Source organism: Erinaceus europaeus, chromosome 3 (genome assembly GCF_950295315.1).
Source record: "Erinaceus europaeus chromosome 3, mEriEur2.1, whole genome shotgun sequence".
NCBI lineage: Eukaryota > Metazoa > Chordata > Mammalia > Eulipotyphla > Erinaceidae > Erinaceus > Erinaceus europaeus.
In genome coordinates this window covers 47456007-47473912 of record NC_080164.1, presented here as the reverse complement: position 1 = coordinate 47473912, position 17906 = coordinate 47456007, and the positions used below count along the sequence as shown (strand labels likewise).

Sequence of the window (17906 nt, the reverse complement as noted above, 5' to 3'; positions counted from 1 at the left end):
AACAGTTGAAAGAATCCACTATCACCAAGCCTGCCCTGAAAGAAGTTCTGAAAGGTCTCCTCTAAACAGTCAGACCACCATAAATAGGCCATATATCAGAACACTCTAAAACTCTGAATGAATGGCGTTAAAATATCTTCAATCTTTAATATCAATAAATGTCAATGGCCTGAATTCACCTATTAAAAGGCACAGAGTAGGGAGATGGATCAGAAAACTCCACCCAAAAATATCCTGTCTACAGGAAACCCACCTAACTCAACAAGACAAACACAGACTCAAAGTGAAAAGATGGAAAACTATCATACAAGCCAATGGCCTACAAAAAAGGGCAGGAACAGCTATTCTCATATCTGACATGATAGACTTTAAAATCAATAAAATTTAAAAAGATAGGGATGGACACTACTTAATGCTCAGTGAATCAGTCAATCAAGAGGACTTAACAATTATTAACATCTATGCACCCAATGAGAAGCCATGTAAATACATCAAACATCTACTGAAAGAGCTACAGCAATATATTAACAGCAACACAGTCATAGTAGGGGACATCATAGTAGAAGACCCCACTCTCTCAACATGACAGATCATCCAGGCAGAAAATCAATAAAGACATGAGGGAGCTAAATGAGGTGATAGATAAAGTAGAACTATTGGATATTTTCAGAATCATTCACAAGAAGATCTTTACATGCCATACATCTGACAAGAGGCTAATAACCAGAATATATAAAGAACTTGCCAAACTCAACAACAAGAAAACAAATAGCCCCTTCCAAAAATGAGGGGAGGACATGGACAAAATATTCACCACAGAAGAGATCCAAAAGGCCTACAAACAAATGAAAAAATGCTCCAAGTCTTGATTGTAAGAGAAATGCAAATAAAGACAACAATGAAATACCACTTCACTCCTGTGAGAATGTCACTTGTCAGATAATGTCATATAGCAGCAACAAATGCTGTAGAGATTGTGCTCTCAAAGGAACCCTCCTGCACTGTTGGTGGGAATGTCAATTGGTCCAACCCCTGTGGAGAGCAGTCTGGAGAACTCTCAGAAGGCTAGAAATAGAAATACCCTATGACCTGGCAATTCCTCTCCTGGGGATAGATCCTAAGGAACCCATCACATCCATCCAAAAAGATTTGTGTATACTCATGTTCATAGCAGCACAATTTGTAATAGCCAAAACCTGGAAGCAACCCAGGTGTCCAACAACAGATGAGTGACTGAGTAAGTTGTGGTCTATATACACAATGCAGTACTGATCAGCTATTAAAAATAGTGATTTCACCATTTTCAGCCCATCTTGGAAGGAGCTTGAAGAAATGATGTTAAGTGAAAGAAGTCAGAAACAGAAGGATGAATATGGGATGATCTCACTCATAGAGAGAAGTTGAAAAATAATATCAGAAGGGAAAACACTAAGCAGAACTTGTACTAGAGTTGGTTTATTGCACCAAAATAAAAGGTTCTGTGGGGGGGGGGGGGGGGAGTTCAGGTCCTGGAACATGATGGCAGAGGAGGACCTAGTGGGGGTTGTATTGTTATATGGAGATAATAATTTCCTTCAGAATATTTAATATGACTTAACTTAGCTACAGTTAGCCTTCTCTCCTCTCACCTTGAAGAGTCCTTCATCAAGTCTCTACTTTCTCAACATCGATCTTATCTCTAGCATGTATCATGTTAGGAAATGACATTCACTAGAACATGAGCTTCTTAGGAATAAAGTTTGCTTCTCCATTGTAGTAATTGGCACACAGTAAGTTCCCAATCAGTGCTTCAATTGATCCTTGACATTAGTAGGACTAATCCAAAAGGAGTACATTTGCTACTGTTTATCTTTGATATCTTATCTTACTTTCTGTATTTAAAATATTTTTTTCTATTGAAGTGACATTAGCTCATATTAATATGATAAAAGTTTCAGGTATACAACATTATTCTAATGCCTTCTCTTCTCTTGTCTCAGGCTAACAGATCCAGAGATCTTGGTGCAATTGTTTACTGTGTTGGTGTGAAGGATTTCAATGAAACTCAGGTATGATAATGGGTTCCTTAGATTTGGAAGTACACCAATAAGACTTTAAATGATGGAGAACTGCATTTAGTGCAGAAGGTGCATCAGCACCGCAAATATCTCTTATGGTACTTTTCCAGAAATACAAAATAATAATAAGAGAATTATTGTATGTGTGAGGACTGTGAAGTCATTTGTTGATGTAGTTCAGGGTCTTTAGTACAAACTATCTAGGCAAGAATTTTCTCGACTCAGTGTTTTGGTAGATGTCAAGTTGCCAAGATATCAAAACTTATTTAACTTGGAAAAGTTGTTGATTTTGTTATCAATTTAATAAAAACACCCCTTTTCTTCCCTTAAAAATATAACACACTTTCAATATAGATGCAAATGTGGGTAAAAAAATTATGTACCAGTATATGTAAGCAGACTATAAAGAAAACCTCTGACAAATTTAAATGTCCCTTGATATAATTCATAATTTCTCTTCAATTTGATGACATAGAACAGTGCTTATGATATATTATTTGAGTAAAATAAGGCTACAAAAGATATTGAGACTGTATTTGTTTTTTTTAAATATATATATATTTAAAATATTTATTTATTTATTCCCTTTTGTTGCCCTTGTTTTATTGTCGTAGTTATTATTGTTGTTGTTATTGATGTCGTTGTTGGATAGGACAGAGAGAAATGGAGAGAGAAAGGGAAGACAGAGGGGGAGAAAAAGATAGACATCTGCAGACCTGCCTGTGAAACAACTCCCCTACAGGTGGGGAGCCGGGGGCTTGAACCGGGATCCTTATACGGGTCCTTAGACTTAACCCGCTGCGCTACCACCTGACTCCCGAGACTATTTATTTATTCATTTATATTTGTTGTTTCCACAGGGTTATCACTGGGGCTTGGTGCCTGCATGACAAATCCCTCACTCCCATGGCCTTTTTTCTTCTTTCTTCCTTCCTTTTTCCTTTCTTTTTCCTTTCCTTTCCTTCCTTTCTTCCTGCCTTTCTTTTTTATTAGAACAGAGAGAAATTGAATTTGAGAAGGGAGGAGACAAGAGGGAGAGTGAAAGAGAGAGACCTGCAGACCAGCTTTACTGCTTATGAAGCTTCCCTTCTGCAGGGACTCAAACCCAGGTCCTCATGCATGGTAATGTGCACTCAACCAGGTGCAACACCTCCTGGCCCTCGATAAGTCCACATTTAAAATAAGTATTTCCATGAAAGACTATATATATATATATATAAACAATAATAGAGAGATGGAGTAATAGATGTTGGATGGTTGGATGGATGGATGGATGGATGGATGGATGGATGGATGGATGGAAGGATGGATGGATGGATGGATGGGTGGATGGAGTGTTTCTTATGAACACTCTAGTATTTCCTGGAATTTTCCAATGCCTATGTGATACTTTTACAATAAGTAATTATTCTGACATTGTCTATGATGATGACAGTAACAGAAGCACACAAAGATATGTTTCTCTTTCCTCTAAAATGTCGCTCCATAAGGCAGGATCAATTAAATGAATGGCAAGGGTCCTTTCCTCAGTTAGTTTCATAAAATCTGAGTCCCTATTCATAGATTGCACTTGTCCAAAACCAAAGTCTGGATTTTTCTTTCTTTTTTTCTTTCTTCTTTGTTTCATGCCTTCCATCTCTTTTGTAATTTATGATTTTTTTATTAAGGAAATGTTTTGTTACAAGGCTACAGTTGTCACAGGAACACAGTCTTACACCAAAATAGGCACCAGCATACTTTACTCACCAACAACTTGCCATTCCCCTTACTCGCCCTCCCCCAGCCCTCTCCACCACCTTTTGATTCTCCCTTTTGAATCATTGGATCTGATGAAATAGATCACGGTTTATTAAGGTTTCACTCTATATTTTCCCCTTCTTTGTTTCTTTTTTGCATCCAGGGCTATTGTTGGGGCTCAGTGCCTGCACCATGAATCCACCGCTCCTGGAGGCCATTTTATTTCCCCTTTTGTTGCCCTTGTTGTTTTAGCCTTGTTGTGGTTATTATTTTTGTTGTTGATGTCATTTGTTGTTGGATAGGACAGAGAAAAATGGAGAGAGGAGGGGAAGATAGAGAGGGGGAGAGAAAGACGGACACCTGCAGACATGCTTCACCACCTATGAAGTAACTCCCCTGCAGGTGGGGAGTCAGGGGCTCCAACCCGGAACCTTATGCCGGTCCTTGCACTTTGTGCCACGTGCGCTTAACCCGCTGCGCTATCACTCGACCCCTCCCTTCTTTGTTTCTTAAATTCTAACTATGAGAGTTCCTCTAGTCGTCATCCTCCTTATTTTACTTAGCATCATTCCCTCCAGTTCTTTCCATGTTGTAGCAAAGGAAAAGATTCCATCTTAAAACATGTATCTGATTTTTTTTTTTTTTGTAAATTCAGCAATAAGTGGTGAGCTCAAGACCTATCATGAATAATACTTCACCTCCCTGGCTCTATTTTCTACTCTTCCTTTGAGTGAGAGGCAGCGGGGAGGAGAGACATCACAGCACTGCTCCTCCATCCACGCAGCTCCTTCACAGCCACCCAAAGTGCACCCGTGTGGTACCAGGGCTCAAACTTAGGGTCTTACCCTTGGTAAGGCTTGCACTCTTCCAGAGCTATCTCCTAGTTTCCTGAACTTATTTTTAAAAAGTGCTCTGAGGGGCCAGGCGGTGGTGCACACACTACGGTGTGCAAGGACCTGGGTTCAAGCCCCTGGCACCCACCTGCAGGGGAAAAGCTTTACAGCCCTGAAGCAGAGCTGCAGGTGTCTCTGTCTCACCCCCGCCCCTCTCAATATCTCTCTGTCTCTATCCAATAATAATTTTTTTTAAACTTAAAAACAAACAAATGAAAAATGAAGTGCTCTGAAAAGGGGCCAGGTGGTAGCGCACCTGGTTGAGTGCACATGTTACAATGCACAAGGACTTGGGCTCAAGCCCCTGGTCCCCACTTGCAGGGGGAAAGCTTCCAAGTGGTGAAGTAGTGCTATAGGTATCTCTCTGTCTCTCTGTTTCTCTGTCACCCCCTTCTCTCTCAATTCTGGCTGTCTCTATCCAATAAATAAATAAAAATATTTTTAAAAGCCTGCATATCAAGAAAAAAATAGTCTTTAAAAAAAGTGCTCCTGAAAGGAAACATGATCTATTTGATTTAAGTAGCACTGCCAGCAGAAATTTGCATGAGAAAAATGAGCTAATGGCCTGCCCCCAAATTCATACATACATCAACCCAAGCCAAATATTCTCTTCTTGGGCAATCTTTACTCCCAAGGGAAAAAAAGTATTAAAACATGCTACTGCTGGAGTTAACCTTCCAGGGTTGTCATTTTCTGAGGTTGTTTTATTCAGGCCCTGTGCTCCATGAAATCCTCAAGTTCTTCTGTGTTCTAAAAGTAGAGGGAGCCCTCGAGACTTCGGTGCTTTCCTAAATTCTCCATGTGTGAGTCTGAATACCTCTTCCTGTGTGTTTATATTCTCAGCTGGCCCGGATTGCTGACAGTAGGGATCATGTGTTTCCTGTCAATGACGGCTTCCAAGCTCTTCAAGGCATCATCCACTCAGTGAGTACAGCACTTCCTCTGTGACTGGACACTCAACTGTTTCTGTGCCAATCAGCTATAAACTGGGGAATGCCATCTCTTTAAGACTGGTATATTTCTGCTTCAAGGAACATTCCTTTGTGTGTTTTTGTACCATTATGTCTCACCTCCTCTTCTTCACACACATTTCTTTTTTTCATTTTCCCATGCCACTCCTACCCAATGGAAAATATAAATAGATGGGAGTTTTCTTATGGCAGTGAACCAAATTTCAGATGGCATTTCTTGTGTTGGAAAGTGACAGTGTGACACTGAATGACTTCCGCTTTCCCAACTGTGACTGAACACAAACTTCCCAGAGATCATTTGCAGACTCAGCCATTATCACTCAGTCATAGGAAGTGCTTTGAATGGATGGTTCTCTGATGCACCTCCTGGTTAAAATCATCTAGAGAATTTTAAGACACAACAATACCTAGGCCTCTAGTGTGGATTACAGCCTGGGCTTTAGAATTTTAAAGTTCTTTCCAGGTGATTTTAATGGAAACACAGTTTTAAATCCATAATCCCCAAATAAGTACCTTAAAGTTTTCTAGGATTTGATAGTCACCATTACACACTCCTTTCCAGCCCAGCCTGAGTTGAATGGAATAATCCCTCATGCACAAGTGGTTTTTTTTATTGTCCTTTTCCTGTCAGTAAACAAGGCACTAGCTTCTAGTTCCTCCCTTTCCCATTTTCCATACACAGACCAGGTCGTTCTGTCAGATGGAATATTGGTTGATGCTGGTCTTTAAGCCTCAGTCAAAAAAGCCAGTGTGTGGACTGCACTGAAACGAAGTCACTGGCATGGCAGCCTCCACCACTGGCAGATAGCCAGCAGCTCCTGCAGTGGAAACTCATTAGGCTCCAGACATGAGGTCCAGGATGCAAATTCAAAGTTTAAAGGATCATTGTCCTTTTATGCTGTCGTGAGAATCTTGATTGAAGGATTACCAGTCAGGGGCTCAAGATCTGCCCAGTCCCCCTAGGAAATCTTCAACATGCTGTGCCTTCCTGATCCATCTGAAATTTGCTACAAATTAGAGCCTAGTGCGAAATAAGAACTCTGCAACTGCTCATCCTAAGTTTCAATATTGGCCCAACAGTTTACCACTATAAACCTATGAATGAGTCATTTCATTTGTTTCCTTATTTCTTCATTGTAAAAAGGAATTTATAGTAAGGCATAATAGCCTTGTTTGAGGATTATAAAAAATAATGCTGGTGAAAATGTGCCCCCCCCAATTTAGGCAAATAATAGGTACTCAAGACATGTGAATTGTTTCTCACTTTCTATAATATGAGGGGCATTAATATCAGTGTCCCTAAACTTTCTTGAATACTTACAAAATAATCACCAGAGAATGTTGTTTGCAAAACTGATTCCTAGGGCTTATTCCTAAGAGATTCAAATACAATTTGTGTAGGATGGAGTGCAGGAATATGCATCTTTCAAATCACATTTCTAAAATATGTTCAAGCATACTTTAAGAACCTTGATATTGGGAGTCGGGCTGTAGCGCAGCGGGTTAAGCGCAGGTGGCGCAAAGCGCAAGGACCGGCATAAGGATCCCGGTTCGAACCCCGGCTCCCCACCTGCAGGGGAGTCGCTTCACAGGCGGTGAAGCAGGTCTGCAGGTGTCTGTCTTTCTCTCCTCCTCTCTGTCTTCCCCTCCTCTCTCCATTTCTCTCTGTCCTATCCAACAACAACAACAACAACAATAATAACTACAACAATAAAAAACAACAAGGGTAACAAAAAGGGAATAAATAAATAAAATAAATATAAAAAAAAAAGTTTAAAAAAAAAAAAAAAAGAACCTTGATATTGGTAACCTTAAATTCTCAGAATTATGAAAAATAGTCCCACCTCTGGTCAAGTATTTTTATGTTAAATATGCACCAATGACAATCATCTTGTTAAAAAAAAATGTTTGTTTGCAAGGATGAGAAATACACAGTTCTAATGAGAAAAAGGAAATGCTAGAAAAGATAGCGACATGTCAGTACCAATTATGTATACCCAGGATAGGGACCCTTGCTCTAGGTATTTTCTGGGATCATCGCAACATACTTGACAATACTGGTGACATGAACAGTAATAACCATACAAAGAAGTATCTAAATGATGAAAAAGCATGATTAAAAAGCATGATTTGGGGCTAATACGAATGTTTTGGAAACTCAGGAGTGTAATACTACAGGATGAAATCTTGCTAAGTTTGGGCAGATTGGGATCCTTGATTGATCAAGAGAAGAACTTTAGCCCAGAGTCAGAAAAGGAAGAAAACAGTCTGAGCATATTAATAGCAGCAACAACAATAATAATTTTATATTCGGTAAAAGAGTATGGGTAAGAGTCAGGAATAATGTAAAATAAGTCTAAACGCTGAGTGGGAATGACATTGAAAAATACCTTAAAGGACTTTTGACTTAAACCTAGTTTTTTTTTTTTTAAGATTTTATTTATTTATTAATGATAAAGATAGGAAGAGATAGAAGGAACCAGACATCACTTTGGTACATGTGCTACCGTGGATTGAACTCAGGACCTCATGCTTGAGAGTCCAGTGCTTTATCCACTGCACCACCTCCCGGACCACAACATAGTGCTATAATCACTGAAACATTTGAACATATAGCAAGTAGTATTTAAGAAAAGAATCTGATGACAATGAGACCAAGACAGTAGTCCAGTCATGAGGCTACTACAGAATTTCTGCTTCAGATGATTGGACTCAGAACAGAAACAACTATTACCTATTCAGAGGTTCTTATGAGCTACATGCCTAATTATGTTTAAGAGAAGGCGCCCATAACTAAGTAATCTAAGTGTTTACATTTGTAGAAACCACTGTTTTCCTTGAGTATTTTAACCTTAGCAACTCATTAATGCATAACACTAGCTCTGATGTTTAATAAGTTCTCTCTACTCCCAAATGGAAATACTTCTAAAGGTGTTTAAGAAATTTAGTGAAATGTTTTCCCAAAAAAGGGAAAAAAAAATTTGGAACTTAAGTCTCCAAACTTTTAGCTGAATGATAACATTCTTGTGAGTTTTTTTTTATCTGGGAATTATGCTAGTGGTTTTGATCCTTCCAATACTTGAAACCCATGTTTATGGCAGTTGTTAATTCACTTGCTTGGAGAGAGAAATAGGGACAAGTACAGCAGAGCTCATCTTTCTCAAGCCAGACAGAAGTAATTATGGTTTAAAAGTTGACTATTTTTAAGAAATTGGTTCATTTCTCTTCTGAGTACTGAAAAGAAAACTCTCGTTCCACCCCCACCCCATCCTACCCCCTTTTGAAGCATCTATTCCAACTTGTTCCCATGAATGCTTTGGGGCTGGTTATGTTCTCATAATAAAACAGGACAGGGTTTAATTATCCAAAATGGAAGTATGCATCAGGTTTTTTTTTTTCAATATGCTCAAATGTTTCATAAAGCCTATTTTTGAATCTCAAGTCAAGATGAAAGAACGGATATGTATTCATTTATTAAAAATTGATCAAGAAGCTTTTATAGTTGACTCTGGTCATTCTTTTTTGAAGATAAAGTTGGAATTAAGGACAGAGTGGTTGACAAAGAACCAGGTCCCTTTGAAGAGAGGACCTCAAAATGAAAATGGAACCAACAATTCACCAGAGGGACACAGAACATTTCTTACAGACACAGTCCTAGATAGTGCATGGTAGAATAAAAGAAAAACAGTGTTTAAGGTGTAGAATGACAGAGATGAAATAAAGAAACAAAGACTAAATCATATGGCAGTTTATTCTGTGGGCAGTTAGAAACTATAGTAAAATACCAAGATTAACAATATGTAATAGTCAAGCTTGAAATCATGACTTTCAAGGAATCTATAATCATGTCACTTTAGAAACATTCCTTTCAAATAATAAATAAATAACCACTTATGACCAGTGGTACTGAGGCATATGAAGATTTATTGAATACCTACTCTTCACCAACCTGTTTGCCAAGCATTACGTAGCTACTCCCTGAAAAAGGTCCAAAGGGGATACCCACTTTATTGCCTGCTCATAATGACAAGAATGGGAAATTTGAACACAGGTTTAGCTCCATAATGTCTGCTGCATTCATAGTACTTGGGCTGTGAATGTCTGAGGGAACGAGAAATCACCATGGGATTACCATAGATTCACCGACTTCCTCAATCTGATCTCTGTGTTTAGGTCGTTTCATTGTGTTGCGGTCCTCTTTAAGGAAGAAGTACTTAGGTATCAGACTGATAAAGTGTGTTACTTTTCAACATTTTCTCACTCGTTTTCATGTAGTCTCTCTTCAGTGGGAAACATGGAGAAAGCAGAGAGCAAACAGTAATGGGGGGGGGCGAAAGTAGGTGGTGATGCAGCTGGTTAAGCACATACATTACAGTGCACAAGGACCCTGGTTCAAGTCCTTGGTCCCCACCTACAGGGGGAAAGATTCACAAGTGGTGAGGCAGGGCTATAGGTGTCTCTCTCCCTCGCTATTTTCCCCCCCTCTATCTTTGTCCAACAATAAATAAATAAATAAATAAATAAATAAATAAATAAATAAAATTGTATTAAAAAGAAAGAAAGAAAACAAGAATTGTCAATCACTTGACATTGAGCATCTACTGTTTGCCTGACTCATAAATCATTAAAAGATAGCACACTAACATGAGAATAAAAAGTGTATATTACAGTTGTATTGATCTGTAGCCCAAGATTAACAAAATCTTATTAATTTTCCACTAGTGCTTTGGATGCTAATTATTACCAAGTTAATTGAGCTAGGTCTAGATATAATTTAATAATAGTGTTTGTATTATTTATATATTATTTTGAATAAAAGAAAATAGATATAATGACCCCCTTTCTTTTTAGCTGTACATTCGTATTTTGGATTTGTTAAGATTTTTTTAAACTTTTTTTTATTGAGGGCTTGCTCATTTTATAATGAAAAACTGAACCTCAGATAATACAGTTCTAAGAAGGAGAGCTGGTTGGAACCAGTTCCATATCTCCAGAGCCTATGCTCTCTCCCACTTCTGTTTCCTCAGGAAAGTAAAGGTCATGAAAACCACCATTTACAAAGTTGTTATGTGCTAGAATCTACATTTTCCTTCCTTTCTTCCTTCTTTCTTTCCTTCCTTCCTTCCTTCCTCCCTTCCTCCCTCTCTCCCTCCTTCCTTTCCTTCCTTCCTTTCTTCCTTCTTCCATTGTGTGAAATTGAAGCTGGGACTTCTTGGTGCATTTGGAATGAAAATCTATTGTGCTCACTGTTGTACCTCCCTGGCTGTGAAAATCATTTTACATAGAATGTGACTTCATCAAAAATTTTTAAATTTTATTTATTTATTATTGTATAGAGACAGAGAGAAAACTGATGGGCAGGGGAAGATAGAGAGGGAAAGAGACAGAGAGATACCTGCAGCTCTCCTTCACCACTTATGAAGCTTTCCCCTGCAGGTGGGGACCAGGGGCTTGAACCCAGGTCCTTGAGCACTGTAATGTGTGTGCTTAACTAGGTGTGCCACTGCCTGGCCTCCGTCATCAAATTATTTACATAACCACTGTGCTATCTACCCCCACCTCATCAAATTCTAATGAACACATCTGAATATAGATATTATTACTCTTCTACAGAAGTAAATACTATAAAAAGTAGAGAAAGTCACTAACCTATTCAAGGCCACACAGCTATGGGCAGTGATTAAAAAGAAACCCGTATCTGTCCCAAATAACCATGATGAGAATGACCACAGTGTGCTACTGATTAAGGTGGCCAAGCAATGGATTCATTTCCCAAAAGATGAACAGAGGGCGAAAATGTGAATTACCTTCACACATAGGAGGGAGGGAGACCAAATTCTGACTTGAACAATTGCTACCACATTTAGCACACCTCTGAAAACATCACTTTCTGCTCTGTTCATCACCATGAAAAACCAGCAACTTGACACCTGCTGAAAGGAGTGTATTCCTTTCTACAGTTGCTCAAGACTCTACCTTTGAGGGCAAAACTCCTACTTACTTTTGCAAAATGTGATTGATAAAATCATGAGACAAAATTTGGATAGGTGAAAGACTTTAAGACAATGAAAAGGGTAAAGGAAGAAACTATTCCTTTGCCCTCTCTAACTGTGGCTTCTTTGGGGAATTTCCACTGACCACAACTGGTGAATGTAGTGCCAGGCCTCAAGTATGAAAGGAGAAAATATGAAGCAAAGGTCCAGTAAGGCTCGTGGGTCTTTGTTTGCCTTTTCAAAAGTGCTGCAGGCAGTGAAATGAGAAGCTGCATGAAAGTTGGATTCAGATAACACTGAAAGGGGTCTGCAGCTTTGATCACAGTGTTTGGCCTGGTCATTTTGATGCCAACCTCTTCCTCTTAGCTTTTCCTACTTTGTGGGCTATAAAGGGTTGTGCCTGGAACCAGACACAGTGTCTCTAAGGGGAAGTCAGTTACTGGCACCAAGCTGTCTTCATCTAGGAGCATTCACCTAAAATAAATATTTAAGCATGCTTTGGGCTTCCTATTAATGCAAGGGTGAATCAGTGTGCAGAGATTTCTGCATGTTTGGTCAACAATAAACAAGCAGTGAGCAAACACAACTATATTTGCCAGGATTTCTTGCAAGTTTTGGCATAAATAGCCTTGTTATCAAGAAAACTGTAAGATAGAGAAACTGAGGAGTAGATCTACTATACAGTATTTAAGTCTATTTTATTTATTAAAAAAAAAAAAAACAGCCATCAATCATGCTGATTTTTCTCTTCCACTCAGTGAAAAGATGGAAGCAGTATGCCTCGCATCTGTACCAGGATGGAGAAAAGCTATAATAAAGTGTGAAGCTTGTCTTCCAGACCTTTTTTCTCTCACCTAATTTCTCTTCCAAAACCTGAGTAGGAAATTGCTGAGGGTTTCTCTCTAGTCAAAATCTCTATCAATTCCCATAGTCCTGGAAAGCACTGAACTGATCTATTGAAGCCAATTCTCCTCGTTCCAGAGAAACAATAGCCTTTAATTTTTGTTGGGAAAGAGGTGCCAGGGATTGAACCTAGGACCTCATATATGCAAAAAAAAATGCCTTTCCCTATGGAGCTGCACCACTGGTTCCAGCCCTTCTCAAAAGTTTGGGGTTTCATTTCATTTTGTTTTATTTTGCTTTGTTATCAGAAGAAACCTGTCTCCTTTGTCCTATCTGAATTTTGTGTGTGTGTGTGTGTGTGTGTGTGTGTGTGTGTGTGTGTGTGTGTGTTTAATAATGATTGACAAGATTCTGGGATAAGAGGGGTATAATTCCTTACAATTCAGTTCCCACCACCAGAGTTCCATATCCCCTCCCCCCATTAGGTGTTTCCCCTATTCTTTATCCCTCTGGAAGTGTGGACCAAAGATCTTTATGGGGAGCAGAAGGTGGAAGGTCTGGCTTCTGTAATTGCTTCTCTGCTGGACATAGACATTGACAGGTTGATCCATACCCCCCTGCTTTCTTTCCCTAGTGGGGTAGGGCTCTGGGGAGGTGAGGTTCCAGGACACATTTGTGAGATTGTCTGCCCAGGAAAGTCAGATTGGCATCATGGTAGCATCTGCAACTTGGTGACTGAAAAGCATTAAGATGGATCTTATCTCTCAATACCTGTCTCAACCTCAAGGCCCTGTCCCAGCCTTCTCTTCTCCCTTACTCTGGACAGTCCTCCATTGCAAACTTGCCTCAGACTCCAGCTGCATCAACTGGAATCACTCATTCAGCATGTGAGTCTTTGTCATGCCTTGCCTACTATTGGCAATTACATAATCACAGAGATAGTACTGCTTCTGGTATTTTCCATGTTGTTCCATACTCTGCCTTGCATGTTTACACATTTAAAACAGCCCAGAGAACTGCACAGCATCCACAACTCCACTGCCTGCATGACTAGTGGGCATCTCTGTGGCTCTGTGCCTTGTAAAATCTCCTTAGTGCACACACCACCAGCTTCCAAGACTATTTATTAAAGATGGCACTTAGCACTCCATTCGCATTAGTAGGCCTGGACTGAAGCATAAATAGAATCAATTATAGTTTCCTTTTTTTTTTTCTCCTCCAAGGTTATTGCTGGTGCCTACGTAGGACCACTGCTCCGAGAGGCTCCCCACCTGCGGGGGGGGGGGGGGGGGAGTCACTTCACAAGTGGTGAAGCAGGTCTGCAGGTGTCTTTCTCTCCCTCTCTTTGTCTTCCTGTCCTCTCTCCATTTCTCTCTGTCATATCCAACAACAACAAAAAACAAATGAAAAAAAAAAAAAAAAAGGCTGCCATGAGCAGTGGATTCATAGTGAAAGCACTGAGCCACAAAGATTTTAAAAAAAGACAAAAGAGGCTGATCTTTCATTAGTACACAAAAATCCTGAAAGGAAATGGCCCAGTAACTAAAGATTAATGTTTATTGGAGAAAGGGGAAAAGTAATTAAGAGAGGAAGGTTGCTGTACCTACATAAAGAGTTCCTAATAACTCTGTGTAAGTATTCACAGATTTTTAAGAATTCTTGAGGAATTGCTACATAAACTTAGAACTTCATGAAAACAGATCTTAAATTTTAGACTCCCAGACATAAACCCTTATATATGTCCTGTTTTTGCCCACATTGAATTTTACTTTGTATGTATTAAAAAGTTATTACTTGGCCAGATCTTTTATATCTACTGCCTCCCTTACTCCCTCAGCAATTTAAAGAGGTCAGCAGAAGCAATCATACCAGTAGCAACACACTCAAGTTATTCAACATACAGACAGTTCTTTATGGATTTCAAACATGCTTTCCTATATATCATTTTGAAATCTGTCCAAAAGTTAGCTGGAAAATATTATTAACTTTCCATTTATTTTCAAGCAAGTATTAATGGAAGTGATAGAGTAGAAACAGAAGCATAGTCCATTCTGTCTAAAAGTAATAGTAATAACAACAAATGTAACAGTAATGGTTACCACTGCATGAAAAACAAATAATGTCAGACGTTCTCTTAAGTGCTTTACTAGTAAAGTTGTCTGAGCACATCTCAGAAAGTGGCTTATTCTTATGAAGGCCACTTAATTAGTGGCCCAAGAATTGTTAAATAGCATTCTATTAACCTATCACTTATATCTAGTTTTGTCTTTAAGATAAAACCTTGTTGACTTTTCTTGATCTCACACTTTTCCTCACCAAACTAATGTGAAATTTATCACCTGAGTTCCATAGACTAAGTATCTCTGTATTCATGCATATTAATCATTTTATCCTCAGACATCCCTTGAGGTCAGGGTTTTCCTTATCTTCATCTTATGGAAAATAAACTGAGACTTGGCAGGTTAATAAATTGCCAGCCAATAAGTGGTGGAGTTAGCTTTTAATATAATCTCTTCAGAGTCCAGGTCTATCTTCTCTGCCTCCAGAGCCCAAGTTCTTACAAATAATAGCTACGGTTAGCTGAGAATTTAACAGATACCACTATTATGAGCTCTTCCTGTAATAATTTTTTTTTAATTCTCTGTATGTACTGTTTTAAATCCCATATGTACAGATTTATCAGGGAGCCTAAATTAAGTAGTAAAGGACCAGGGCCAGGACCAAACTCCTCATATTGGATTGTACTTGAGGTGTGTGCTAGCTCTCTGCTTGAGGACAAATATGCATTCATTCATTTGGGAGGCATTATTGTGAGCTGTATGAGCCCCTTCTAGTCAGTTCCCTTCAACAATTTCCCAGTACAGAGTCTATACACCTATAACCATACTTGCCTAGGTTATGGAGAGACTGTTTATCCTTCCTTCCTCATGCCTCCCCCACTTTCTAAACTGATCTTCTCTCTGCTGGAGTTCAGACAGACTGATTACCATACCATTTGAGGTGTTCATAATAAAAAAAAACCCTCAAACCCACACAGTGCCATTGTAACTTCCTACCTTTTGAAACCAAACATTTCATAGTCCCAGACAAATCCTGCCCATCCCCCCTCACTGATAAATCATACTCAATTGGCCGCAGCGCATCTCATCCAGATGTTTTAAATTAAGATTGGGAAAGCTGTGTTTTTACTGGATTGAATCACAGCAGTTGGCTGACATTTTTTGGCCCTTCATACACTCCTTAGATTTATCAGCTAATTGCAGGCACTCTGAGCAAATAATACAGCATATGCTTATTATGACAAACCTTGCTAGTGTGTCTTTGTGGGCAAATATTCAAGAGTGTTTTCTTTACTGATCCTTCGTTAAGTATTAGAATCGGTTAAAAAAATGTTACTTCAAAGTCAGAAACTTAAATGGGTGAAAATTTCATTATGTGTTTTCAGGAAGTTTGGTGTATGGGGACAGGATAGGTTCAATAACTTGACTTTATTCTTGGACTGTTTTGAAAATCTTTAGTTATAGGTGATAAAATTTATTAAGAGATTTTATGATGCCAAATTCCTGAGGGATTTATTAAGAGATGCCAAATACCTGAGGGATTTTAGTTTAAACATTAAAAGAAGTAGCTTTGCACTGTTTTAATACCACCATTTAGCTTCTTTGTGTACGTTAATTCTGTTTCTTCCACTGGAATGTGACATGTTGAAAGGGGTACCATCTCCTTTGGTCATGGCAGGGATGAGGTAGCCCTAAGGCAAGAAAAGCCCCATGGCAACAAACTGGGCTAAAGGAGATGAACAATCATCACAATTCAAGAAGGGCTGTTGGCATGTGGAATATGAGTCACTCACTGCAAACCAGGGTCCTGGCAAGCCCCAGTGCTCAGACATGGCTGCAAACAGAAGAGAACTAAAGGATTGGTCTGACCATAGGAAAGAGAACACTGGGTAAATAAGCAGGGAAACCTGGATGCCCAGAATATATCCATGGGGATCCTGGTCTCAAGTCAGAATGACAATGAAAGAAACTCAGGAGTTCAGTATTGATGCCAGTTCCCAGAACCAGGTGTGTGAGAACTTCTAACACTAATGGAGATAAACATGGAGTTTGATGTGTTCAAATCCTGTTACACTTGAAACAGGCTTGCGGTTTAATAGGACCTCAGGTCGATCACATATGAGTGGTGGGAAGGAGTGGGATGGGTGGCTAGGTAAGCCAAAGGTCAAAGAAATAAGAAAAAAATTGCCAAAACAAAGATAAATTGCTTCCTACAATTAAGAATCAGACAGTGAAAGCAAATAGAGGAATCTAAGCACAGAAGTCTTTAAATTATACAAAAGTGGAAAGGTGTGTAGAAAGTAGCAGGAAATATGAATTGTAAAATTATTCCCAAAAGGAAAAAAAATCTTTTATAACTTTCTGGTATATAGAATTATCTAAAATATATAATGAGGGGGGAACCATTTTAATGAATTCGTTTTCATGTTTAGTTATCCGCATCAGATAAAGATTTTCTGAAGTACACTGTTCATTTCCTTTCACAATGCTTATCTATGAGGACGCCCAGATTTCTCTCTGGAATGGGTAAATATTATCTCTTCTGAGAAACTAGCTTGTTTTTGATTCTACAGATTAAGAATCATAAATATCGTCTGTCCTTCACATTTGCACTAGAGAGTTTAGCACTAAATCCATGGATCACTCCTCCCACGTAAATAAATTCCTCACTCCTATTTTTTCTGTGTTTGCCTCATTTTTTTTTAACGTCAGCTTCCTTTTTAATCCATTTCCTCCCCTTTTGTAATTTGTTGTTTCTTTTATTTTACTATATCTTGTGGTGAGTATATAGCACTTAAGCTGGAACAAGGAAACATAGAAAATTAATATATAAACACAGATAAATGAGCAAATCTCAACGTTAAATGGTGCTTTCTTCTTTTACAGACTTTAAATGTTCTAATTTCACCGTTAGTTGCTTTAATAAGTACTCCTTTCACAAATAAGTTATTTCATCCAGTCTTCTGAACATCTCAATTTCCAAATTAAGTAAAATTCTTAAGATAGTGTTTTATTTTAATATTTCATTTCTTCTTTTTTTTAATGAGTGAGGATACAAAAAAAAAGATATGGAGAGACAAAGAAAAGAGCACTGCTCTGCTCTGGCATATGCTCAGCATATGTTGGTGCTGGGTGTTAAACCTGGGGCCTCAGAGCCTCAGGCATGAAAGTCTTTTGCATAACCATTATGCTGTCTCCCCAGCCTTAAGATAGAGCTTTTTCACTAGGTAAATTAATACTGTGTTCCTTATTTGTTAAAAAGACTTGGCTGAAATTTTGGATTCAATATTCAACTAGAGGTAGAATTCATAAATAGTGAGAACTTTAAATTCTGCTTCTGCCAAGAACAACC

The 17906-nt window shown here is 38.7% G+C and overlaps 1 protein-coding gene across 1 annotated transcript in view; it reads left to right on the top strand.

Annotated features, from left to right (window-relative positions):
* The window catches only part of ANTXR1 (ANTXR cell adhesion molecule 1), a 261306-nt gene that overhangs the window by 72147 nt on the left and 171253 nt on the right, over positions 1-17906 (top strand). Inside the window, exons 7-8 of the mRNA XM_007521257.3 lie at positions 1980-2048; positions 5531-5611. Of these exons, the coding sequence (XP_007521319.1) occupies positions 1980-2048; positions 5531-5611 (150 nt within the window). The remainder of the gene's footprint in view (positions 1-1979; positions 2049-5530; positions 5612-17906) is intronic.